The 27,440-nt window shown below is 43.8% G+C and overlaps 1 protein-coding gene across 13 annotated transcripts in view; it reads left to right on the top strand.

Annotated features, from left to right (window-relative positions):
- SLC36A4 (solute carrier family 36 member 4) overlaps positions 1–27,440 on the top strand; it is a 183,861-nt gene that overhangs the window by 56,603 nt on the left and 99,818 nt on the right. For 8 of the 13 annotated variants that reach the window (XR_008319963.1, XM_053311400.1, XM_053311398.1 and 5 more), the window contains exons 7-11: positions 2,776–3,003; positions 5,190–5,288; positions 17,649–17,818; positions 20,699–20,868; positions 23,781–23,861. Coding sequence is in view for 11 of the 13 variants with exons in the window: in XM_053311400.1 (XP_053167375.1) it covers positions 2,776–3,003; positions 5,190–5,288; positions 17,649–17,818; positions 20,699–20,868; positions 23,781–23,861 (748 nt within the window). In the remaining 2 variants the exon portion in view is untranslated. The remainder of the gene's footprint in view (positions 1–2,775; positions 3,004–5,189; positions 5,289–17,648; positions 17,819–20,698; positions 20,869–23,780; positions 23,862–27,440) is intronic. The other 5 variants (XR_008319964.1, XM_053311399.1, XM_053311407.1 and 2 more) reach the window with 1 other exon arrangement.

Raw genomic sequence — 27,440 nt, 5'->3', positions numbered from 1 at the left:
GACTCCTCAAAAAGTTCTTTAGTTGGGCAAAAGCCCTACAGAAAACGAAAGCTGCTACATTGTTCTGCTGGACTGTGATCTTAAACAGTCGCTGGAAATAAGGGCCATTTTGTACAATAAGTGTGTACTAGCTTTCCAAACCCAGTTCCTGGAAGTCGTCTTGTTGGCAGGTGAGTCCGCACAGTTGTTGCATACAGCTTGTATGTGTATAGCTTGCTGCTTTGTATGTGAGGGTTTGTGAATCGGGCAGTAGTCCCACTTTGGCATCTGATTTAGGCTAAAAGCGGTTGGCCATGGCAGGGAGAAGCGCTCTGTAGCTGTTGTGGTTAGTGTGGCTGCCATTTAAAAATCTTCTGCTGCTATCTAGAAAGTTTAATCTTTGCTGTTGGCTCCCAAAGAGCATAAGACACCTGTCTGGCTTGTCTGCCGATCTGTTCTGGGGTTGAATTCAAGGTGCTGGTGCTTGCTTTTTAAAGCTCGTCACAATCTGGCCCAGAATACTTGAGACTTCTTTCCATATTTACCTTGCTGCTTTTTAAGATCTGGCGATGGGAGCCTCTTGGTAGTCCTGCCATCTGTCATGCTGGTGGCCATTTTCCAGCAGTGGAATGATCCTTTTCAGCTGTGAATTCTCAGGGCATGGTCTGCAGGTACATGATGCAGCCATCTTGCTGATGTGAAGCTGGTCTAGGTCTGGCCAGTGAGTGACTCTCTGGGAACCTCATGTGTGCTGTGTTGAATTCCGTGATGAAAGAAAGGTGGGATATAAATGTCTTAATAAACAATTTTTAAAAAGACAAGGAGGTAAAGAGGGGTTGTAGGCTGGCAACTTCTTACCGGCTCTGATACGCAGAAGAATTAGGAAAAGAGAGTTGTTAGTGCTTGTATACTAGGGCTTGATGGATCCCAGGCACCAGGCTGAGATCCATGGTCCCTAGAAATCCGAACCTGGCTCCTATTCTAGGATATTCAGAGGCAGAGTTTTTAAATAAAATATCTTACTTGTCCCAAGCAGCTCTGTTTCTGTTCTGAATATGCTACTTGTAAGGAGAATAACCTATTTATCCTCCCCAGCCACAATGCCCATCACTGTTAATTTTGTCAAGTGTCCATTGCCTGGAGCCTGAATTTTTGGGCTGGCTCCTAGTCCAAAGAAAATTGGTCAAGGCCTGCTGTATGCACATGATGCCTTAGAAAGAAAGAGGTAAAGCAAGGTGAGTGATGGATTTACTTTATTTATTTATTTATGGTCAGTGACCAAAAGAGATATGTACAGTCATTAATAACGTGATTTTTCTGGTCTAAGGGGGGGAATTATATCCCGGCAGCAATCAAACTTTACAAAATCAAGGTGATTCCCCAAATACTTTATGGAGCCCAATTGGTGATGCATGCAAAATTTGGCGAACTAGAAAAAATCCAAACGGGTTTCTTGGGGAAGCTATTTGGCGCCCCCAACTGTGTGTCCAACGCGGTGATTCGCTCAGAAGCGGGCATTCTCGAACTGGAGTCCAAGGCCTGGATGTTATCAATCAACTACTGGATAAAACTGCATCTTTCCCCAACAGGATTAATCCCTAAATTACTGGCAGCAGAGCCAAAGCATCCTGGTGCAAGGAAATAACGCACAAGCTTTCCTGCTGCGGATTATCTCCCGCTTTACTGTTGGAGGCTGGTACGACTACAGCTCACAAATTGTTGCAGCAAAGACTGGTCGATATAGAAATACAAAATGAGAGGGCTATTTTACCTCAATTTTACAAATCTGTACAGCTAAAGACAGACTTAAGCCCAGCTACCTACTTGTTTACGATTACTCAATGCAGTCATAGATGGGCTTTCTCTAGGGCGAGGTTTAATGCCTTCCCTTCAGCGCTTTTATATGGGAAGTATAACAAATTGCCCTATGAAAAGCACATATGTCCTTGTGGCCAGGAGATCGAGTCAATGGCCCATATTTTATTAAAATGCCCACTTTACCAGGATGTAAGGCAGCAATTAATCCATCCCTTGCTAAATAATTTGAAGGGGAAAACCGGGGATCTTCTTTTAAAGTACTTATTAGCCGATGAAGATTCAGTAATCTCCAGAACAGTTGCTAAGTACTGTTATGTGGCTTTTAAAATAAGAGTCTCAAACTCATGAGGGTATTCTTTTAAAAAAAACCAAAAACTGCCATTTTTAGTTATATAAATATACTCTTATTTTCATAATATACTCTTATTTTAAGGATTTTATGTGATTTTGAGTTATTAATGACTGTACATTTCTCTTTTGGTCACTGACCGTAAATAAAGTAAAGTAAAGTAAAGTGAGTGATGGATAGGAAGTGACTATACTTAATTTCAGGAGGAGGCTAGAGAAGGTCTGAAAAGAGGTGAGAAATTATTGTAAAGGGCAGAATTTGTGATGGGTCTCTTGCCTTTTTGTTGGAAGGCTGTGGCATGCAAATGTGATAAGAGAATGTCCCATCACCTCTCTCCTCAGAGACATAAAGCTGATCAAATTCCAAGCATATCGAGACTTCTTGCAATCTATGTTCAAATTGGAGGTGTGAAGATCATTTTGATTCGACACTCTGTGGAGTTCCCTAGGTGAACATTTCTGATCCAGGTTATACCTCTCGCATGGGTGCCTTGCTATTTCCACACATGTAGGGGACCCAGGAGCAGAATGGAAATCTCCCCTCTCTTTTGAAAGTTGTCCGTCCTTTTAAAATAAAAGAATGGCTCATGAAATTCTTCTGATCATATGAAAACCATGTGTTTCCTGCAGGTTTATGAAGGATATTTTGAGAACAATGTTGATGTTGTCAACGACACAGGAACCAGTGGTGCTTCTGGCAAAAGGACCTTTGATCTGCGGCTATATATGCTCTGCTTCCTTCCTCTTATTATCCTCTTGGTCTTCATCCGTGACCTTAAGAGCCTGGCTGTGCTTTCGTTCTTTGCAAACATATGCATGATCATCAGCCTGGTGATAATTTACCAATATGTTGCTCAAGTGAGTATGGGGAAATCTACTTTTTTTTTTTTTTGGCCTTGCAATGTCTTATTTTGATGTGTCTAGTGACGTAACCATCTTAACTTGACTTTTATTGGCTGTGGGTGAAAACATTTCTTCCTAGATTGTGGTCTGCTTAGTGGTGGCTCCTGCCCTGTGGAATTCCTTCCTGAAGGAGATTCATCTGACACTTTCGTTTGTCAATGGGCAGGTTCACATGTACGGTGGCACCTGAGGTTCGCATGACTACCCACAGACCTGGGAGCATGCAGTCTTCTACTCGGCTCCCAATCCCCATGTGAACCCCATGCAATCCCCATTTCCTAGAAATATAGAAAGCTGCCTTATACCAAGTCAGACCATTGGCCCTTTTAGATCAGTATTGTCTACAGTGAGTGCCATTGCTCCCCCAGCTTTCAGGCAAGAGTCTTCCTCGGCCCTACCTGGAGATGCCAGGAAGTGAACCTGTGACCTTCTGCATGCAGATGCTCTTCCACAGTGTTGTGGACCTTCCCCTAAGGGGAGTATCTTAGTGTTCATATGTAGTTGCCCATCCAAATGCAAACCAAGGTGGACCCTGTTTAGCAAGTGGCAATTAATGCTTGCTACCACAAAACCTGTTCTCCTTCCCATAATGTCCACACCCACCATCTCAGAATATTGGAACCTGGGCAGGGAACAGAGGCTCTTGCGTGGGGTGGGGATTGTGTGCTCCTAGGGCTGTGGGTATTCATGCAGACCTCGGATGTCTCTGTAGGTGTGAACCCATCCAGTGTTTCACTGGCTTGTTAAGATATTTTTTGAGTTTCCCCATCTCTTTTTGCTTCCTCTAGTTTTTGTGTGTTTATTGTTTTGGTGAACACTCTCTTAAACTTTCATGATGGATAAACTCTTCTAAAGCAAAATAATTCCAAACCCAACTTCATTAACTGAGTTGAAGACTCTTCAGATCTTGTGTGCTATAATAAATGTCCAAAATGATTATTCATTTTATAACACATAAGAAGCTTTTTGGCAGAGTGTCCTCGAAGTGCTGTCTAACTTAATGTAAGAATGCAATGGAAACCAACTTAAAAGCTTCAGCAGAATAAAACAAAACTATGGAACTGGATGAAATCCACTATTTGGGGTGCAAGAATTTTAATCCAGATTGACTCACTTCAACAAAGTGGCCTTTGCCAGCATACAAAAGGTTGAAAGGGAGGGGAGGGTGGGTCCTGTCCCACATAACCACCAATTGCACTACAGCAGGGACTCTCAAACGTGGACTGCCAGATGTTGCCATTTGGATTGCCTTTGGCCACTGTGCCTAAGAATGATGGGAGTTGTAGTCTGCCAACATTTACGGACCCAAGTTTTAAAACACCTGCACTACAGGCAAAGGTAGAATGCAGAGCAGGGTCTCCCCTGTTGGGATGTCTCTCTAGTAAGAGATACCCTTCTATTACAGCAGAGTGCACAGAGGCAAAACACAGTGGATTCTGCCCAGGCAGGATCGTGCAGGAAAAGATGGTTGGTTAAATATCCAGATCCATATTTGTTAGGGCTTTTAAAGGAAATAGCCAGCACTTGGAACTGAGCTTGGAAACAGACCAGGGATTAGTGGCAAGAGAAAGTGGACACTCCTGCATGTCAGGGATTCATAGTAAAGCAGCATCCTTACTTACTTGTGTGTATCCAGCCTTGCCCAGATCAGTGCGCAACTGCAGAACTCTCTGCTACAAGATATGAGGGCTTGAAACAAACTAATCAAGGATAATGGCTATGCAAACCTCCATGTTCTGAGACAGTATGCCACTAAATACTAATTTCTGAGTGGCAAGTGGGAAGGGCTATTGCCCTTGAGCACTTGAAGGAATCCCAAAGGAATCCTTTTGTCGGTTGTAGGGAGCAGGATGCTTCACCTTTTGGTTTGGCCCAACAGACCTGCTCTTGTGTCCTTTTGAGCTCCATCCTAGGGTTAGGCAGCCTTGGCCTTTGTGGCTGGAGATGATGAAAGTTGCAGTTGAACATCAGCTGGAGAGGCAAGGTTGCCTACCCCTGTCTTATCTCATGCTAGTTTGGTTCTGTGAGGTGGCTCCAACAGGTGGCCCTGGGCATTTGTGAGTGTCTGAAGAGGGCACTGCTCTTAAGTGTTGGGGAGGCACTGCACGGTCCATCTTCCTCATGCTGACTTCTCTTGCCAGGATTTGTCGCATCCTAAGAAACTGCCTGCAGTGGCTGGCTGGAAGAAATATCCTCTCTTTTTTGGCACAGCTGTGTTTGCTTTTGAAGGCATAGGAGTGGTAAGTACTACTTTTGACAAGGAATGGGTCTAAAGACACTGAGCATCTGGAATCCTGTTCTCAGCCTCTGAGCCCATGTGCTGCTTGTGTGCGTACAAAAAGGGAATCCTGTGAGGGTGGAATGCCGACTGGTCAGATCGCAGCTCTGCACGCCATCAGAACCCGCAAGTTATAGTTTAACTCAGCAGGATTCCTCCCCCTCCGCCAAGCGCATGAGTGGAGATGCAGCCAGGTAGGCTCAGGGCAACCTTGGCATGCATTCATGATCCAACAAAGCATGGCTTACTGGGTCTTCTGAATGTATCGTCTTACTGGGTTTGTTGCTAGCAGTCTTGGGTAACATCTTGTGCTTGGACTACAACTCCCATCATCCCTGGCCTTCAGCCACTGTGGCTGAGACAATGGGAGTTGTAGTTTACCCTTGCTAACTGAGCAAAGAGGCACTGCTTTGATAACTCTAGGTACAGGAGAACCTTGATATTCATGGATCCTGCATCTGTGGATTCACATATCTGCGACTGGGTAATGGACACTTGACCTCAGTATAGGTGGTTAAAATCTGGCAAAAAGGGGGGTTAAACTTGCATATCTGTGGGTTGGGAGTGGCCAGAAATGACATCTGAGGTAATTTTATGGCTTGTTTCCCCCCCCAAAGGTGCACAACCTGCAGTTTCCTGCTGATATTTGACTCTTGGGGGGCATTGCAGGTCTGCTGGGGACCCGTGAAGCATATTAGGCCACTCCCCCCACTTTTAGGGCCATTTTATCTGTTTTTTCAACTTCTGGGAACCTAACCCCTGGATTTGCATTGCCCCAATAATCCAGTATTTGCAATTTCCGTATCTGTGGTGGTAGCAGGGAACGGAACCTCTGCAAATACTGAGGTTCTCCTGCATACAGAATAAGTAGTAGTCTAAACCCAGCAAATGACCCAAGATTGGTTGTTGGCTTTGCTACTTCCCTCCTTTTGCCAAGTGGCCTTTCTACTTGCATATTTTGTTAGATCTTCCTAGGCTGCTTTTATGATGATCTGCTGTGAAGGTGTGGATAGATGGAAAAGGGTGGAAATATTTGACAGATCTTCAGCAAATCTGCTTCTCTCTCTTTGTATGGAAGGGATTTCCATGAAGGGAAATTCATGGAAGAGAATTTCCTGGGGAGAAGTGGATGGGAAGGCGTGTATATAACCCTCTTCCGAGTTGCTTTTTCTCACTTGACTGAGAAACTCAGTCATCTTTGAGCCAGGCTGGAGGGAAGGGTCACCCACGGCAATTGGGGAAGAAGGTTAAGCATGCTCTATCTTCTATTCCGTATACTGGAGCATACGGAACTGGAAATCTTATGGCTCTCCTGAATGTATAATTCTTGTTGAAATGGTTCCTGTCTGCATTGCACTTAATTTGCACACCTTATCCAGGTGGGGAATTCATCTTCTTTTGGTGAGTTTGGATGACCTGAGCATAGAATGCTAATTTGTGTTTCATAACTCGGTGTACCCACGATCCTGTCTGTACTCCTGGAGGCCACACAAGCAAATTCAAGATTTCTGCGGTGAGCTTAGTATGTGGAGCTGCACTTTGGGGAATGCTTCTAAAGCGGTGCCATCTGACGATGTCTGCTCTAAGTGCTGGTTTCCACCTCCCTGAATCTCCCAGAATGTTCTGCTCCTCCTTCCTTGTACAGAGCCGTATGGCTCTGGTGCATCTTAATTTCTCAAATGAGAGGTGTCAGATCAACTGTGAAACCTGTGCCTGCTTTTGAGACAGTTTCTGTTTACGGGATTCTGCCGCACTCCAGGATGCAGCTTCGGGTTCAAATGGCCACCTTCAGTTTCCTTCCTATTTGATTTGCATAGAGGGAATAGAGGTCACTGCAGAGAGACCAGCACAGGTTACCTGTGGGCCTTAACTGCTTGTAAAGGTTTGAATGTCATGACAGCAGGTTGCTAATGACTTGAGGAAATTGACAGGAGGTGCTGACAGCAGGCTGCATGCTGGTCAGTGCTCCTCTAATTCCACGCATACAAATTTTATGAGAAGGAATGGAGGGGGAAACGAGGTCTTTATGCAATATAGATCAGCTGTGCTTGGAAATAGTTAGTTGTTTCTGTCTTGAGTACTTGTATTTGGGGCATTGTTTTGAGGTGCTGAGGACTTGTTTATTTTTTAGTTATTAAACTATCTGAAAGACAAGGTCATTCACACAATCAAAAACTGTGTTCTATCTGGGTTTGGGAGCTGGGTGTGCTCCCAATTTTTGATTGTGTGTGGAAGCAAGGTAGGAGGAAAAGCTACCCAGGTTTTCCTCCTGCCTTCCACACAACCAAAACTTGGGAGCACACACAGCTCTCAAACTTGGGTACAACACAGTTTTTGATTGTGTGAATGACCTCAAGGTGTTGCATCAGTGGGTAGTGCAAACTTAAGGGTGAAATGCTGCATTCAGGCTTGCCTTCTAGATGCGTGCCCGCACACATGCTAGGAAAGGGTAATGGAGGAAGAAGACATACCCGTTCAGATGTTGTGCAGAACCATGGTTAAATGTTGGTTCTGCATAATGCCCCCAAATCTTGGAGCCGTGTGATTCCCCTCCCCTGCCCTTGTGCATCTGATTGCAGTTCAAAAGAAACCAAGGTAGTTGTGGTGCCTGAACTGACTGCTCTTGGTTTATTCTAATCAACTTCCTTGGAACGGAGATCTGAAACCTACTGCAAACCTTTGGTTCAGATCTTGGTTTATTTCATTGGAGTTGGTTAGACTCAATTGGGATTAGTTGTTTGGATGGCACAAGGGAGCCTTTTCTCCTCTTTTGCCACAATTGGAAACTGAATTATTGCAAGAAACATGGGGGCAAAGGAGGGAGGACATGTGCTCCAAAGGTCTGGATGTCATGCAGAACCAAGACTGAACTCTGGTTCCACGTGGTGTCTGATCATGCCCAAAGTTTAAAATCTGAGCACACTGAAGGAAAGAAAGCCTTGGAACAAATAGATAGGATTTATTACTAGCAATACAGAAATTTAGGGGTGTTCACCAATCACCCTGGGACAGTTTCATTAACCAGTTTGAAGTGGTGCTTTGAGTTCCAGAGGGACTGAATGATAACTAAAATCTGGAAGCAATTTGTTGCAAAAAGACAGTGGATTAGACAGTGTGAGAAATAGATGAAATAATTGGTCTGACTTAGAGCTGGTACTCAGAGAATGCAGAGCTCTGTAAGGAGTATAAAGAGAAACGAAAGAAGAAAGATAACCAGGGTAACGGAGTAAAAGCAGAAAGCAGAATTTTAAGGGCAAGGAAGCTGGTACACATTTAAAAAGAAGCAATTCAGAATCTAATAATGCTTTGCATTTATGGGCCGCTCTCTGAGTGTTCCCATCCATTCTTGGTAATCTTCAAACTGTATCCTCTTCCCCATTTCCCTCTATGATTGTTACTCTAGAACAGAGCCAAATGTTTTCAGCTGATTATTACTTTCTCTAACCCCCTCTTTTTTTTTTTTTGAAGGTGTGGGGTGATGAAAGGAGGACTGAAAACAGCTTCACAATCCCTCCCCTCCCCTTTAGTGCTGTCTTCACAGTGCTGCTGGCTTAATGGGCGACTGCAGGCTGCCTTTCCTGCCCCCAAGAATGATGCTGCATTATGTAACATTGCTGTGATGGGAACTTCTAGGGAATAAAAGCCACAAGCCTGTGGCTGCTGGGAAGAGCACTGCTGCTAGGGAGTGTCATACCTCATTGCCCCAAATCCTCAGAATAGCACTTCTTATTGACCATTTTCTAAGCCAGATGACAGTGCAATGGTTTTCCAAATATGTTCTGGGGAACCTAAGAGCTCTCACAAGAATTTAAGCAAAGCCTTGTCCTGTGCAGTGAACGGAAGCCATTGACCGGAGAGGCTGTTCCTACTTGCATTATTTCGTCCAGCTAGGACCAGCCTTCTACACCCTGAATCAAGTGGCTGAAAAACCTTTTGAACTTCCCACTTCAGGCTCCAGGTAGAGGCTTCTATGTCTGAGTACTCCCTGCAAGGAGTAGGTAGCACGTGAGGCTTTATGACAAACCCTTGCTAACTGAGGAAAGAGATGCCTTTCAAAGTGCTGATTCTGTTTCACAGTATTTAGCAGGAGGGGCGCAACTGTCCCTATCCAATCCCAGCACAGCATCCCTCCAGTGGCTGTTGCTGGTCTGTACTTTATGTTTCTTTTTAGACTGTGAGCCCTCTGGGGAAAGGGAACCATCTTCTTTATATATATTTATCTAAGGTGTACCTGTGGCTAATCCCATGTGTGGCAGCTCTTCTGAGAGTTTGCGAGCAGCTACCAGATAGTGACGGTATGGGCGGGAGGAAGAAAATGGCAGAGGCAGCCGGCAGGCCAGTGGGGAAAAAAACAGTAGTGAATGGTGGTGGCTGGCTGCTGCCACTAGGTAGAGAATAAAGTGGTAATGGGTGTGGAGGGGGAAGAAGAAGGAAGAAGGTGGTGGGCCGGCGGGCCAGAAAACTACTGCAGCGGCCAGCTAGTGGCGAGGGCAACGCAGCCTCCCTCTCTAGCTTGCCTGCTGGCCAAAAGGAATAATAGCCTGGTCGGTGGGTGGAAGAAGGTGGCAGGCAGGCGGCAGAGAGCGTGGCACACTCCCTCTCTGGTCTGCCTGCCAGACAAAAGGAAGGATGGCTCGGCGGCAGCTGCACTAGGGCGGGAGGGAAGTGGTGGTGGTGGGAATGGGGGAGAACTAGAGGTGCAGATGCTCTGTGCCCGGCCCAGCTAGTCTTATTTATTCTTCTAGGTAAACCATGTTGAGAACTTTTGTGGGAAAGTGGTATATAAATATTCATGTGGTGGCACAGCGGGGAAATGTTTGACTAACGAGCAGAAGGTTGCCTGTTCGAATCCCTGCTGGTACTATATTGGGCAGCATCGATATAGGAAGATGCTGAAAGGCATCATCTCATACTGCGTGGGAGGAGGCAATGGTAAACTCCTTCTGTATTCTATCAAAAGAACACCACAGGGCTCTGTGGGTGCCAGTAGTTGAAATCGACTTGACAGCACGCTTTACCTTTAGTACACCTTTTAACCCTTAGCGTTGCAACTTTTATTCTACACTCTTGAGCTGAATTAAATAAATGTTAAGCGTCAGGTTTCATTCTTTGTTCTTAAGTGTTCCTAGTTCAAACAAAACCAAACAAAACCCCCACTTAATCATACATCTGTTAGGGAATTGAACTAGGCTTCCAGAAAGAGAGTGTGTGTAAGTAAGTAAATTTTTATTACGGTCCTTAGACCAGCTTAAAGAGAGTATGTGTAGTTTCCATGTGAAATTTGCAATATATTAAAGGTAAATCGAAATAACAACAACAACAATAACAGCAACTCGCCGGAACTAAATCTAGTAAGATATTGGGTGCATCTATGCTTGTGCTTTGGAAGCTGACATTAAGAGATGTTTTTTACAATTGCTAAATGGGGAAAATAACTTGTACTGTTTAAGCAAAATTAGGTGAGCCTTGCAACTTCTTTAAAAAAGAACTTTTTTCAAACTTTTGAGGGGCTTCTACCTCAGATTGTTTTATTAACCATTTGTATCCTCTTACACCATATATAAGCATGTACATATCCTTCATGGTTCTAGGAGACATTTTACATTTTGGATGTATGTTCTTTCTCTCTGAAATAAGAATAATAGTTCCCTTTTATTCTATCTCTTTCCGATTGTCTTGTATCTGATAGATGTCCCCTGTAATGTTAACGTCTTGCTGCAAGAATTGCTACTTTTTTTATGTGAAACTCTTTTGTTGGTGGGTGTTTTCCCTTTTCTTTAAAAATATGTAAGAATGAGTAGTAAAAAACTAAATTAAGGGACCTATTTTTCAGTTCCCCCAGTGTGGTTTTCCATCCCCCAGTGTAGTAGACTTGAGAAACTTAGACTTGGAGACTTGGAGAGGAGAGCTGGTCTTGTGGTAGCAAGCATGACTTGTCCCCATAACTAGGCAGGGTCTGCCCTGGTTGCATCTGAATGGGAGACTAGAAGTGTGATCACTGTAAGATATTCCCCTCAGGGGATGAAGCCGCTCTGGGAAGAGCAGAAAGTTGCAAGTTCCCTCCCTGGCTTCTCCAAGATAGGGCTGAGAGAGATTCCTGCCTGCAACCTTGGAGAAGCCACTGCCAGTCTGTGAAGACAATACTGAGCTAGATAGATCAATGGTCTGACTCAGTATATGGCAGTTTCCTATGTTCCTATGTTCTTAAACCAAGAAAATATTTAATTAGACACACAATTCAAAGGAGGAAATTAAGATGCTGGTCTCCTCAGCCTATTTGATTAAAATAGATTTTTTTTGCATTGGGGATATTGCAGCTTTTCATTAAGAATGTGATATTTTGTTTACAGCATACATATTTTGCATTCACTATTAGACATCTGCTAAATGACTCAAAGATCCAGCTTCCTTTTTCCTTCCTCTCTTTTAAATAACAGGATTATCATCTTCAAAATGTCAGTGCCTCTGATCTTGAGAGATGATGCAAACTATTTTATTAAAAGTTAAAAGATGTGACTTGTCAGGATCCCCCCCCCCAACCCCACTTTGGTCAGCTTAATATTTATCCCTTCAAACAGCCTCCCCCTGACCCCCCTCCCTACAACTCTCTAGTGGTGCTTTAAGATCAGACTAGGCTTTCCATGGCCAGCTAATCTAATGGCAGGCTAATTTCCACCTGAATGTTATTGGGGTTTTTCTGGATTGACCGCTGCTAGTGGATTTTAATAGATGTGGGGTGGGGTGGGGGCAGTACCCAACACTGATGGTGTAATCACACAAATATTTTAAATAAAGGTCCAGTTGTATAAACTCCTCCTCGTCTTAACTCTCTCTCTCTCTCTCTCTCTCTCTCTCTCACATGGTGGTTTCTATTTTCTTCTCCAAACAACTTCTTCCTTTGTTTTCTCATAGACCCTTTAGATTTTTAGGTCTTTGGGAGAGGATCCAGTTCCCCAGTTGGGGCAGCAGTTGAATGCATATTTTCCAAAGAGTTGGCACTGAATCAGAAAGGCAGCACTGATGCTGGGCAAAGATGTGCACAGTCAAGGCCCTGAGTGTGCAGTTGAGGAGTCTTAGAACAAAAGAGGCAAAGAGTCTTAGAACAAAACAAGATGAGGCCAGACCCCATCTAGTCCAGCATCCTGTTTACCACATGGCCAACCAGATGCCTTTGGAAAGCCCACAAGGAGGCTGTGAAGGTGCTGGTTATAACCTTTAAAGTCCTAAATGGCTTGGGACCAGGTTACCTGAGAGAGCGCCTTGCCCCATATGTTCCAATCCGGACCTTAAGATCTCCTTTGGAGGCCCTCCTCCGGGCGCCCCTGCCAAATGAAGTGAGTGGGGGCAGCTACTAGGGAGAGGGCCTTTTCGGTGGTTGCACCCTGTTTATGGAATAGCCTCCCCAGTGAGGTTTGCCTGGCTTCATCATTTTGCTCTTTTAGATGCAGTTCTTTTAGAGGCTTCATCATTTTGCTCTTTTAGGTAAAGACCTTTTTGTTCACTCAAGCCTCTTAAATTTTGATCTGATCTTTTAAAAAAATCTCTTAATCTTTTTTGTACTTTTTGTATTTTCTCCCCTTTTTTGGTCTTTATGATTTAATGCATTGTGTGTTTTTATTTTGTGCTTTAATGCTGTGTTGTAAGCCGCCCAGAATGCAATTTGTTATGGGGCGGCTAACAAATAAAGGTTGTTATTAATATTGTCATCATCTCCTCTACCAGTTGCAGGGAAGCAACAGAAATGTAGAGACATGCTTCGTCTGAACCTGGAGGTAGCATATAGGCACCAAGTTACTAGCCATTGCTAGACAAAATCATGGAGTGTGAAGCTACGCCCCTTTCCAATTTGTGGGGCTTGTGGTCAAATCTAGGGGCCACCAGCCCACTGCCAACTATAAGTGACTTGTCCCCATGTATAACATAGACTGGGAGCTCACATTGTGGTGCAGCTCCTGAGCATAGCAAAAGTGCAATCTCCAAGCCTGGAGATGCAGTTGCAACCAGGGAGGCTTCTGGGAGCAGGCAGGATAAGCTCACCTGGTAACACCCCTCAGCACTCAGTATCCTTTTTGGAGGTGCCATGACTAGACCTGTGTGCAGTATTCCAAATTTAGTCACACCATCGATCTGTATAAAGGCATTGTACTATTAGCGGTTGTATTTTTGGTCCCTAACGTGGAAGCAGTGTTCTTCATAGCTGCTGCACACTAGCTCAACACTTTGAATGAGCTACCCACAATGATCCCAAGGCTTATTTCCTCGTTATTCACTGCCAGTGCAAACCCCATCAGTGTATCTGAAATGGGAATTGTTTGCTTCAATGTACATCATGTTTCACTTATTTTGCACTGAGTTGCCTTTGCCATTTTGTTACCCATTCACCCAGTTTGGAGAGATCCTTTAGTAGCGCTTTACAGTCCATTTTGATTGTCACCACCCTGAATAGCTTGAGATTTCTGCAGTCTTGGCCACTCTGCTGCTTAACCACCCCGCCCCCCGATTGCTTTTTAAAAATGGGTATGATGTTGGCTGCATTCTAGTACTTTCACATAGCTCACGTCCTCGGCTGCACTTTTTCTTCTCCATTGACTATCCCGATTGTGGCAAAGGGAGTTCTTCCACCCCGGTTAAGATAAGAAGAGAAATGGAGAACTGGCAATACTTACTTGGCTATTGTGCCAGGTGCCCAATAGTCTGGTACCCATCTCAACCCTCTGTCAGTTTTTTCCCCTTTAAACAGTCTCTGATAAATGTGAGTTGTAGCTTCCCTGGACAGCTATCTGCATTGCCAAACTATAGAGCTGAGATTATAAACTGATTATAGCTGAGAAGCTTTTCTTAATGGTGCATCTGTCTACTCAGATCAGCTACTTTAGCCTCGCCCTCGGGTGTGTTGTCTCGGACAGTGGTCCTCTTTCTAACTGACTTCTCTTCTGACTTTTAATAACCTTATTGGGGTGTATTTCCTACATGTCACTTGCTTTGTGGTCTCTTTGTGTGCTGCCTGTCGATCCTGTTTTGCTGATTTTGGTGGGGAAAGTAGCCTTATTTATATCTCGGGAATCTAAATGCAAGAGAGGAATGAAACCATTTTCTCTGTCAGTGCATGGAGAGTAAGGTTTAGAAACTGGCAGCATCATAATGCATATAAAATAGTTGTTAAAAACATTTCTGTCATTTCCTGTCATGCAATCACCGCTATCTTGAGAGCTCTCAGTTCCCCCATTTTTATAAATAGTGTGATCCATCTTGCTTATGTAGCTTTTAGCAATAGCAATAGCAATAGCACTTACATTTATATACCGCTTTATAGCCGGGGCTCTCTAAGCGGTTTACAATGATTTAGCATATTGCCCCCAACATTCTGGGTACTCATTTTACCGACCTCGGAAGGATGGAAGGCTGAGTCAACCTTGAGCCCCTGGTCAGGATTGAACTTGTAACCTTCTGGTTACAGGGTGGCAGTTTTACCACTGCGCCACCAGGGGCTCTTTTACTATCTCAATTTCTGTGTACTCTAAACATTATAACAGAATTCCAGAAAACCAGTACACAACTGTACCTTCAGGGAAGGAAGGGTGGAATATTGATGCTTCAATCAACACATTTTCTTTCTGGGTGCTGTTACTCTGTTGGCTTGTGTGAGTTTTGACTACAGGCAGTCCTTGACTTCAGACATTTGGAGTTAAGACGTTTGTAAACTGCCACTTTCCCCAGCTTCACAGTGCTTGCCGTGGAAGGGAGATCCCGCTAGTTGATTACTTATTTATGGAGTGGAGGAGGAGGAGGAGGTGGCAATGATAGTTTAGGCTCACCAGGTGGTTGCGACTGGTGGCAGCTGCTGCAGCATCTGAGGCTGCAGGAGGATTGGCCAGGTTGCCCATCAAAGAGCTCCTGCTCCTCCTCCTCCTCCTTCTCCAGACTGTGCTGTGCTGCTGCTGTGCTGTGACATTGAGAGGGATGCAGCTCGGCCCACATGCTATTTCCTGTCCACTCTTTTTTCCTTCCCTGTCTAACTGTTGCCCAGAAGGAGGAGAAGGTGCAGCTGAGCTACCCAATTGCCAGTCTTCCTTCCACAGAAAAGTGAGAGAGATCCAGGAAAGGAGTAGGTTGTAAAGGTGAGCTGTGTCTGATTCTCCGCCATCAACTGCATGTCTATGACCACTACATGATCAGCTTTGGTGGAGGCAGCAGAAGAGTTAAAAGGGTATCCAACCTTGGTTCAGGAACCAAACTCCCATTTATGACATGGATTCTTATGGGAGAATAGGTTAGTTAAGAAGTTTTGACTCAAGACACAGTTTTAAGGGACCATTTTTGTTTGTAAGTCTGAGGATTTCCTATATACCTGGAGTCTTGTACCTTTCAGACAGACACGTGAAGCTGGCTTCCTCAAGGTCATAAAAATGGTGTATTTAACTCGGTATGGTTTATTCTGTCTCCAGTAGTTCTCACAAGTCTTATAGCAGGAGTTTCCTTTCCCCCCAGCTCTGATACAGGAGATTCTTTTACTGGAGGTGCTGAAGACTGATCTGGGACCTTCTGTAGGCAAAGCATGTGTTTTTACTATTGAGTTCTAGTTTCCACCCCCAACGTTGGACCCACTTTAACCCCCACCTGCAACATGAACCCCATCTAAATTTCTTTTAACCATAGATGCCCTATCCTCTTTTTAGTCTCTCCCCCACCCCATCCTTTCTCTTTCCCTGTTCGCATCCCAGTTTTGCCCCTTATATATTTTTTTTAAAAATAATGGCAGTACTCGGGATCTGCAGATTTAGGCTTGACTAACTAGCCAACCAGCCATTATTTGTGGTCACCACCAATCCCCATTCTTTCCTCATCCTTTTCCTGGAACCAGAGACTTAAGAAAGAAGCGTCTTGTCTGTCGTTTGCGCTGGGGTATGGAAATGGTAGGAGTCCCCTCCTACTGCTCAGAAAGGATTCCTGCTCTTCCTTACCTCCTCAAAATGGCAGTGGAAATGAGATCTCTGGGGAGGAGATCAGTGTGGTGCCAGGTGTCCTACTTGCCAGAGGGCTTGGGGCACTTGCCGCTGGTAGATTTGTAGATGGCTGGCAATGCTAGTGGTGTGAATTCAAGAAAGACAAGTCATGTCCAGAATGCTGCGGCTTGCCTACTTATGGGTGCCAAGAGATATGACAGGGTAACACCTCTCCTGCAATCACTGCATTGGTTACCCATTCGCTTCCGAATTCAATTCAAAGTGCTGGTTCTTACCTTCAAAGCCTTGTGGGGCTTGGCGCCTGTTTACCTACAGAATCGCCTCTCCCATTCAGTTACATCCTGTCCTGTTAGATCATTTCAGAGGGCCCTTTTGTTGGTCCCTGATTTTTGAGAGGTTTGGAGTTCTAGGAGCCGCAAAAAGGCTTTTTTGGTTGCTGCCCCACTTCTTTGGAATTCTCTTGCCCTTCAGATTCATCTAGCCCCCTCTTTACCGGTCTTTAAATCCTTACTGATGACCTTTCTTTACCTCTGGGCATTTGTCCTGTAGTTTATTTCTTGTAGTTTAGTTTATTATTTATTTGTAGTCTATTTCTTTTCCATTATCTATTTTAGTTTGCAATTTTTAATGTAATTTTTGATAGTAATTTTTAATGTTACCTTATTTACATGTCATTGTACACCGCCTGGAGTCTTTGGAGTAGGTGGTATATTAAATGCGACAAATAAATAAATAAATAAATAAATAAATGTGCTTTCTTTGAGGCACACTGAGGCTTCCTGGGGCTAGTGTTCCGAGTGCATGGAATTTCACTGCATCCGGTGGCATCTCTATATTGCAGTGATTGACAAGTTAGATAGTGTGTGTTCGCCAGTGTTAAAATGTTAGGAGAGGAGAGCTGGTCTTGTGGGAGCAAGCATGACTTGTCCCCATAGCTAAGCAGGGTCTGCCCTGGTTGCATATGAATGGGAGACTTGATGTGTGAGCACTGCAAGATATTCCCCTCAGGGGATGAAGCCACTCTGGGAAGAGCAGAAGGTTTCAAGTTCCCTCCCTGGCATCTCCAAGATAGGGCTGAGAGAGATTCCTGCCTGCAACCTTGGAGAAGCCACTGCCAGTCTGTGAAGACAATACTGAGTTAGATAGATCAATGGTCTGACTCAGTATATGGCAGTTTCCTATGTTCCTATGACTTCTAGATGGTCTAACTCTTTTGTTTGTTAGTTTTTAATTTCAGACACTAGGATCCTTAGAGTTAATGGTTTCAATATATGCGTTATAAAAACTTGCAAGAAGCTGAAATGAAAGACTCTTCTTTAATGAGACCATCTTACATGTACATCTGCTGTCTCTTTCAGGTGCTACCCCTCCAGAACCGGATGAAAGAAACCAACCGCTTTCCGCTGGCACTCAACATTGGCATGGGAATTGTGATGACCTTGTATGTCTCGCTGGCCACCCTGGGGTATATGCGCTTTGGAGATGAAATTAAAGGCAGCATCACTCTCAACCTGCCACAAGACAAATGGTAAGTTGATGTATAATTCTTGGAGCATTTGCGTGTCCTTGACAACTTCTTACAGCATTCAGTGACTTTGAGGCGGGGAGAAAACTAAGACTGCCAAGGAAGACTTCAACGTGCTTTGCAACAGCTAAGACATTAGCAGAAAAATTAATTGAATACTTCTCCAAAATAGCTTTCATAATAGGATACTACCTGAATGCCTTTCAGTGTTGGGAATTTGCTTACTCATTGGAATGAGGTTCTTCGCTTTGAAGTCAACTTGCGCCTCTTAAGCTTTGAAGTCTTTCAGGCAATTCATTTTTCAGGTTAATGTTTTTAATGATCTCTCCTCCCACTCCCCTAATATCATTTGCAACCTTCAATCTACCTTCCGTTTGGCAACTTCCATTGTGCGTGAATCCTTTGGAGTTGCCATCAACCATCCTTTACGGCAAAGGAGCCAACATAAATCAATCTGTCTGGGCATATGTCTTTCCCATGAAGGTCAGGTTTCTCTCTGGTAGAGCGTTGTACTGTTGTATGTTCTTTTTGCAGCCTTGTTATCAATGCATCAATCCACTTGGTAGCCTGGGCATGGCTGAACCTCCTCTGCATTCCTGGACAGTTGAAACTGGACGCACCAGGCTCCCAGAACTCCTGGTTTTAAAAGTGTCAAAGCTTTAAACATTTGGAAAAAGTCGTTCCTTTCTTTTTCAGGTTAAGGTTTTAGTGGTGTCCTCCCTGACCCCCTTTTTCTCCTTACCTATACGTCCTGAAGCAAATGTAATCCAAAAACTACACAATATGAGAAGTTTAATTAAGTAGGTTATATACATTGTGCAATTTGACTTGATTTGCATAAAATCCTGTGTTCTGCCAAAGACAACCACAGAGCTCTGTGGTTGCCAGGAGTCGACATCGACTTGACAGCACACTTTACCTTTACAACTCTTTAGCATTTTGCATAATTTTATTCTGCTAGGCATGGGGATGGGCCATGAGTTACAAAGGGCATTAAAGCTGCATCTTATCCAGCACCCACCAAGCTTCAGAGATCTCAGCTGGCATTGCCCACTGTGCTTTCAAGTCTATCTTTTGCTGCGGTAATAACTAGAAACTTAACCCCCCTTTTAAAAATAGCATTTAGTTTAGTTATACGGGATCACATTTTTCTTTCACAACAGAATGCAAGGCAGCCTACATAGGTTCTTGGGCAGGCTGCCATCTAGAACATAAGAGCCTTGCTGGATTACTCAGAGGCCTGCCTAGCCCAGCATCCCGTTCCCCATAGTGGATGTCGCCCTGTTTCTCACAACCAGATGTCGCCCAGTTTGGTTATGGTGCAGTTGCTGCATTATGTGCCTTTTGACCATGCCCTGGGTCCAACTTGTTCCTTTAAAAACAAAAATCAATCAAAGCACAGTGGACTATTCTCAGGGAAGCTGAACTGTATCCAATACCATATTTTGTGCTTTCACAATCCCTACACCTTTGCAGAATTGCAGCAAACTCGAGGTTTGCTAACAACTGAAGGAGGGGACGAAATGTGAGTGAATTTTAAATGGATGCATTGTAAGAAGCAGCATTAACAAAGTAGATTTTGGAAACTTCATTTATTCCTTCGTGTTATTCATATACCACCCCAAACTTTCATCTCTGGGTGGTTTACAACAAATAGAACATAAAATTAAAACACGATCATCTTAAACATTCACAATTCCGCAAATCTAATTAAAAGCATGGATAAACAAATGTGTGTTAAGAGTCTTTTAAAAGCTGTCGGATGGGGAAGCTCTTATTTTGGCAGAGTGCTTTCCGCAGCCTTGGAACAGCACCAGGGAAGGCTTGTCCCTGAGTAGCCACTAGAGCAGCCGGTGGCAACTCTCACAAGATGTAACACATCTGTCACCACTAATATTGTGGGTCCATGATGGCCTAATATTCTATGCAGTTTGTTTTGCTTTGTTTTCAGCATTTTAATCTCACAACTACTCTCTCCAACCACAAACAATACATAGATTTGGGATGCTAATGGCAGCTGATGGGTCTTTAATATGAGAATAGACTAGTGATTACCTTCATGGCTTGAGACAGGTTGGGTGGGTGAGGCAAAACATGAGAGACCAGCTGTTGTCATGATCTAGGATGTCTGCCTGGGAGGCCCATACTTGACTTCCAAAAATTAGTGCTGGTCATGACTCTCTCTGCTGTTCACTTTGAGAAGACGGGTGACTGGCTTAAAGTCTTAATCTAAAATGACAATTTGTAAGTGTAATTGGATTATGAACATCAGACCTTCAGTTATGCTCTCTTCTTAAAATTCACTCTGGGCCACTTTGGACTATATTCTCCTTCCATGCCTGAACCAACCAATGTGCTTAAGAAGGGGATATGCTGAGAGTCTGACATCTTATGTGGACATTCTCCTGGGTCTCTGAAAATGTTCTTTGTAACACTTTTGGATTCCCAGATGCTGTTGGCCAGGGATTCTCAATGTTGGGTCCCCAGATGTTATTGGACTTCAACTCCCATAATCCCAACCCAAGGCCACTGGGGCTGGGGATTATGGGAGTTGAAGTCTAATAACATCTGGGGATCCAGTGTTGAGAATTCCTGCTGTTGACCACAACTCCCGTAATCCCCAGGTGCAGTGGCCTTAGGCTGGGGATTATGGGAGTTGTAATCAACATCATCTGGGAATCCTTGTTATGGGGAACACAGGTCCTCAGCATCTTTTGGGCTTCATCCAGTAAGGCAGTTCTTTTGTGTTCATGAACATAGCAGAAGAAAAGAGCAAAATAATTGATGCCCACCAAAGTGCTTTGAGATTTTTCTTCTTTACAATGAATTTGCCCTCTGTAATCTTGTGACCAAGATGAATTTGTTCCCAAATGTCTTTCACAGGTTGTACCAGTTTGTCAAGCTTCTATATTCCTTTGGGATTTATGTGACCTATTCGATTCAGTTCTACGTTCCAGCAGATATCATCATTCCTGATCTTGTCTCCAGAGTGCATCAGAAATTGCAACTTGGCTGTGAACTAGTAGCGAGGACGCTCTTGGTCTGCTCCACCTGTAAGTGCAAAGGCTTGCTTACCTATCTTCAGAAATGCACCAAGCTAATTTGGGTGTCCGGACTGCCCAGCAACAAGCCGCCCCCCCCCAAACCTCCTTTGGGGGGGGGTTGCCCCGCCAAAGCTCCTTTAAAAAAAAAAAAAGTCTTACCACAGCCAAGGGTTGGTTGCAGGGGGAGCAAAGTAGTCCCTTTCCCTTCTCCCCCCCTCCCCTGGTGGTGGTGGGGTGGGAGCAGGAGAGACACTGGCCCCATCTGTTCAGGCCAGCATCTTTGAGCAACTGAGAGGCGCGCCTGCAAAGTTTAGAGATCATCGCAAGTCCTTGACGTCGCAAGCCTGTGACGGGGTGGCTCAGCTGCCAGAGGCCCCCCTGGACCTTGGAGGACCGGACCAGGTCCCCAAGGTCCAAGGGTTAGTGCACCTCTGCCTATTTTCCCTTGGTAATTGCTTTGAGTGGGGAGGGAGGAGGACTGGGATTTGGTTAGCTTAAGAATGGCATTGCCTTTGCTGGCATTTGATTTTAGATTATTTCTGGTGTATACATGTGTGTTTAAGTGAATGCTCAGATATTATAAATTTGTGTGAACTATAGTTCAAGGAGCATATGTGAATTCATGAGAACTGCAGAATATTTCACACTGTTTGCATTATATCATTGGCCTTATTTGGTGCATATGCTGTAGCATTTCACTGTAACCCAAGCAATGGCTTGATGTTAAAACAGGATTAAAACTGTACTAATTTCATAACTCAGTGGATGGATGTTTGCTCAGATGGCTTGGAAGAGTTCCTTGGTGATGGGTGAATTCTCCTTCCCTGACTTCGATTTGGAAACTGGTTTCCAAATACAGCTATTTTTAGCTGACTCTCAGGGACACAAATCACTTTTTCCGAGTTCAAAACTGATTTGGGATTGGTTGCATGGATTTATTTGATGTTTTATTTTTCACATTTATATTCCACGCCATGTACAAATCTCTGGGCGGTTTACAGATTAAAACATAAACAACAATTAAAACAATAGTTATTTTAAACTGTTTTAAATGATCTATCAATAAAACTTTAAAACATTATGAACTAAAAGCCTGATAAAATAGGGGTGTTTTCAGATGTTGCTTAAAAATAGCCAGAGATGGGGATCTCTGATAGTCCTCATCTATAGCCTCTGATGGGGCCCCAGAGCCCTGGGGCAACTCTAGAGAACACCTAATTTTGGGTCACTACGAAATGATCTGGAGGTAACTGCAACCAGACCTCCCCCACTGACCTTATTAGGGTTCATGAAGGCATTAATGTAAACCGCCCTGAGCCTTTTGGAAGGGCGGTATAAAAGTTTTAATAATAAATAAATAATAAATAATAAATTCTCTTAAATACCCTGGACCCAAGTCATTCAGGACTCTATAGGTAATAACCAGAACTCTGTATCTTGCCCAGAAACCTATTGGCAGCCAATGTAGTTCTCTTGGAATAGGAGTAACATGGTATATTTTGGAAGCCCTAAAAACTAATCTGGTAGCCACATTCTGCATCAACTGCAGTTTTTGGACTATGTACAAAGTCAGCCCAACATACAGCGCATTGCAGTAGTCAAGTCTGAATGTTACTGGCATATGTTTTAAGGTTGGTTGTTTCCAGAAACTGATGTAGCTGGCGTATCGGCTGAAGCTGATAGAAAGTACTCCTGGCCACTGTTTCAGCCTGAGATACCAGGGAGAGGTTTGGGTCCAAAAGTCCGCCCAGGCTACGTACCTGTTCTTTCAGGGGGAGTGTAACCCCATCCAAAACAGGCAGATCTAAACCATTTCCTAAGTTACAACTCCCACAAGTACCTCCCATCTTGTTTGGATTCAACTTCAGTTTGTTGTCCCTCATTTAGCCCATTACTGACTTGAGGCAGGTATTTAGGGAGGTTAAGCCATTTCCTGATGAAGGTGATATGGAGTTTTGGGTGTTGTCAGCATATTGATAGCACCTTGCACTAAATCTCCTGATGATCTCACCCAGCGGTTTCATAGAGATGTTAAAAAGCGTTGGAGATTAAATGAAGCCCTGTGGGACTCCAAACAATAGCTCTCGTTTTGAAAAGCAATAGTCTCCAAGCAACACCATCTGAAATCTACTGGAGAGGTAGGAGTGGAACCACTGCAAAGCTCCCACCCAACTCCCTCGGGCAGTCCAGAAGGATACCATGATTTATGGTATCGAAAGCCACTGAGAGATCCAAGAGGACAAAGAGAGTCACACTCCCGCTTTTGATTCCTAATTGGAGATCCTCTAAAGGCCGACCAAGGCGGTCTCCACCCCATAGCCTGCCTGAAAGCCAGTTTGAAATGGGTCTGGAAGATGATCTGCTTCCTCCAAGACTGTCTGGAGTTGAGAAGTCACCACCCTCTCTATCACCTAGTGATTTAGTGTTTTCTGAAAGTGCATCTCTATATGCTTATTTTTACAAGTCCTGGATGCGAATATCAGCTCAGAGCTAAACAAATGTCCCCAATATAGATTTTTAAGGTTCCAGATGGGCAAATCCAGTGTGCTTAAGCCTGAGGCAGAGGGTTGCCCCAGAGTTTCTGGCCAAGCTCTGGGAAGCTGTCCACTTCAGCAGCCGATATTCTAAATAAAGACATAAAATTAGCAGGGAATTGCAGAAACAGAAGGTTAACTCCAAAAGGCAGAATGGAACAGAAGTGTTGAACTGATAACAAGGAACAAAGGAGATTTTCACTGAACTGGGAGAGAAAGAAAAAGATGCAATTTGTTTTTTAAAAAGGGAAAAAAGAATGCCAATTCTTGCTTCATTCTCCCCAACTTATATACATATAAATACATACTCATTAACATCTATGCATGCATAAACATCCTGGGTAAACATGTACTATATACATATACTTGCATGTTTGATACATACAGGCAAACTTCATTACTTGTGGGAGTTCTGTACCTTGCCTACAACCATGAATAACAAGAAATTGTGCCTATGGAAAACAGGGGGTAAGTGTCCTGGATGAAAGAAAATGGCAAACCCCGGTGGGGGGACTACTGTACCGTGATCTGTGGGATCTCCGTGTGCCCAGAAACATGGATTTTAACCTTTTAGTATCAGTGGATAATGAAATTGGGTGTCAATTAGACACCCGCGGATGCACAAAAATGTGGATGGTGAGTCCGCAAATAGTGAGGTTTCCCTGAATCTCATGTGATATTGTTAATTTGTCATTCCTAGCAAAACAAATAGTTCTGTATTATCCCATATGTTATTGTTCCAGTCGGGGTGGAGAAAATCTTTACTCGACTCTGAGCACTGGTCAGAGAGGGAAAGTTAAGAGATAATTTACTTTTGCAGTGTTTTGTAAAGGATTGAAACGTGTTTGCCTTAGGATTACAAGATCCAGTCACTCCCTTAGGTGTGACGCAGGCAGCATTTTCAATGGTCAATTAGTCTCACTTGGAGGTTACTAGGGAGAGAAAAGAGAAATCCAAACAATAGCCCTAGGTTTAAATGGCTTTTAAAAACCTCACTAATTAGATTTATTTCCAGTTGGGTTTTGGAAACTAATGCCACACTTGTAAAAGGTTACTTCTTAAATTGAGTTGCTTTTAATGCACCAGGGAAATGTGTGTTAAATTGCCAGTCGATTAAGTAAAGCTTGGTATTGAACAAGTTTCAGAAGTGGCATAATATCACCGGTGATGTCCTTCTTATTGTAAAGTGGAGGCTGCTTTCAATATCTGTGAATAAGAAGATTCATAAAGAGTCGCTAGAGGGGTTCCACTCCCCACCTCCCGGAATAAAAGTTTGTGTGATCTTTATATCAACGTAAACTTCTCAGAAGTCAGTTGTTCAGCAGCAAACGTGTAGCGAAATGGAAAGTTTCAGCAGATGTTGAAGAAATTCCGTGACTAAATTTGAGTTCCTGGGAAGAGCTACATGTTACAGAGGATATGGAGAGAACAATGAAAATTAGGGCTGTGCAAATTTGGGCTGATAATTGGAACCAATGCAATGACAACACAGCGGGCAGTTTTCCATTGGATATGGTCTAATGAAAGCTTGTCCAGTTAAAATTTATTTATCATATTTTTATACTGCCTGATATGTACATCTCTAGGCAGTGTACAAAATTTAAACTATTTAAAAGTTACAGATTAAAATACATGATATAACAAAAACAATCAAATAAAATAGTTATTAAAACAAGTTTTTAAAATTATTAAAATTAATTCTAATTAAAAACCCACGAAAACAGGAGAGCCTTGAGGTTTTTCCTGAAAACCAACAGAGAGGGAGATGCCCTTATTTCAGCAGGGAGCATATTCTAAAGCCCTGGGGCAGCCACAGAGAAAGTCCAGTCCTGGGTCGCCACCAAACGAGCCAGTGGCAACCGGGATGCTGTTTGACATTGTCTTGTCTTGGGGGTGGGGAGCTTTTCTGATTTGGAGCAGTGAGCTTCCTTTCTGTCTACTACTTGGAAATTTAGGGGAGGAGAGCTGGTCTTGTGGTAGCGAACATGAATTGTTCCCTCTGCTAAGCAGGGTCCACCTTGGTTTGCATTTGGATGGGCAAATGTGTGAGCACTGTCTGCTGTAGGATATTCTCCTTAGGGGATGGGGTCCATGGCTCAGTTGAAGAACATCTGCTTGCCAGTGAATCCCAGGTTCACTCCTTGGCATCTCCAGGTAGGGCTGGGAGAGACTACTGTCTGCAATCCTGGAGAGTTGTCAGTCAGTGTAGACAATATTGAGCTAGATGGACCAATGGTCTGACTTGGTATAAGGCAACTTCCTATGTTTCTATTAAATCTCCTGCCTTCTGGGTAGCAGTGGATTTTAAAGGGAGTGGCTCTTTAAAAACATTGCCAGCATTCTATCCTTTTCTTAGGGCATTACTGAAATAGCTGTGCCTTTTAAATATACCATGTGGCCATCTTCTCTCCAGTAATGTCCTAGAGAAAGAAAACAACAAAATGACTTTTCTTCCTTCCCAGGTGCATTGTGGATTAATTGCCAGGCAAAAAATATGATGTGTTTAAAGAGCTGTTGCTCAGAAGGCAACAGATCTCCACTTAGGAGAGGCCCCCCCCCATCGATGTATTGATGTGATTTGATACATTGCACCCTGGTGCATCATCAGCATGATGCAAATATTTGGTAGAGCATCTGTTGGGCATGCAGAAGGTCCCAGGTTGGCATTTCCCAGGTAGGGCTGGGAAAGACTCCTGCCTGTAGCCTTGGAGAGCTGCTGCCAGAAGTGTAGACTCAGGGCTGCTCAACATCGGCAATCCTGCAGATGTTGGCCTACAACTTGTATAATCCCTGGCTATTAGCCACTGTGTCTGGGGATTATGGGTGTTGTAGTCCAGAAACACCTGGTGGGGCGCTAAGTTGAGCAGGCCTGGTGTAGACAATATTGAGCTAGATAGACCAATGGTCTGACTTGATATAAGACAACCTCCTATGTTCCACCCATTGATAACAAGGATAACTTTTGTTAGGTGATATTAATAGAATAGTGGATATTTTAATAAGCATTTTTACTAAAGGATTTGAGAATTGCCTAGCAATTATTAAGTATTTTAGGATATCGAGTTTCCCTAAAAGCATTCTCTGATTGCACATCGATATTAAACTAAGGAACTTCCTCTGCTGCATGATTACTTTTGTTACACACTGGGCAGGAAATTAAAAACAAACACAAGGGCCAGCAGGATAATCTCTAATGTTGATAGTCGAAGCAGGCAGGCTGCACAATTGCCCTTTGAAAGCACTATAGGGCTCAGGCACTGGACCTCTTATGGAAATGTTCCTCCCCATATAAATTTCTGGGTATGTCAATCTGCTGAGAAGGCCCTGCCTTAATGAGGTGCCTCTACTGGAAGTATGTTTGGCAACCACAAGAACCAGGCTCTCCGCTCCAGTGGTGGTTCCTTCATTAGAAGCCTGTCCCTCTTGCCAGTTTCAGAAAGATGGGTCTAGGCCAGGGGTTCCCAGGTGATGGTGGTCTACCTCACCTGATGGGAGTTATAGTCCCAACAGCATCTGTGGACCAAAAGTTGGGAGCCCCAGTCTAGAAAGGGCTTTTTGGTCAGGTCCCTCAAGTGTTAAAGCAAAATCATTGGCTCTAGCCCATGTTGTGGTATCCCAGAAACTCCTTGCTCTTGGACCTGCTGGTCTCGAACCCTGAAAAATGACCCATGTCCCCACTGAGACAAGGGAGCAGTGTTTCCTATAACAGGGACCCCAGAGGTTGGCTATAATTCCCATAATCCCCAGCCAAAGGCTATTGCAACTGGAAATGATGGGAGTTGTAGTTCACATCTGGGAATCCCTGTTACAGGGAAGACTGGTGGAGAGATCTGTGTGTCTCTTCATTGACTGTGTACCAGTGTTCCTTGTCCTCCATTTCCAAAAGGAAAGGGGAATTTGAATGAAATACAGTGATGTAGGAATTCTGCCATGGCTCTGATAGTATGCTGATGATGGAAAGTTAAATAATATGCTGGCTGTCAGTATGGTGATAACATGTTATGCCCCAATCATGATGCTTTTTGCAGAAGTGCTATTGGAGTATCT

This window comes from Hemicordylus capensis, chromosome 3, assembly GCF_027244095.1.
Source record: "Hemicordylus capensis ecotype Gifberg chromosome 3, rHemCap1.1.pri, whole genome shotgun sequence".
NCBI classification, from domain to species: Eukaryota; Metazoa; Chordata; class Lepidosauria; order Squamata; family Cordylidae; genus Hemicordylus; species Hemicordylus capensis.
Note: the sequence above shows the minus strand (reverse complement) of the source record. Positions and strands in the feature narration are given on the sequence as shown.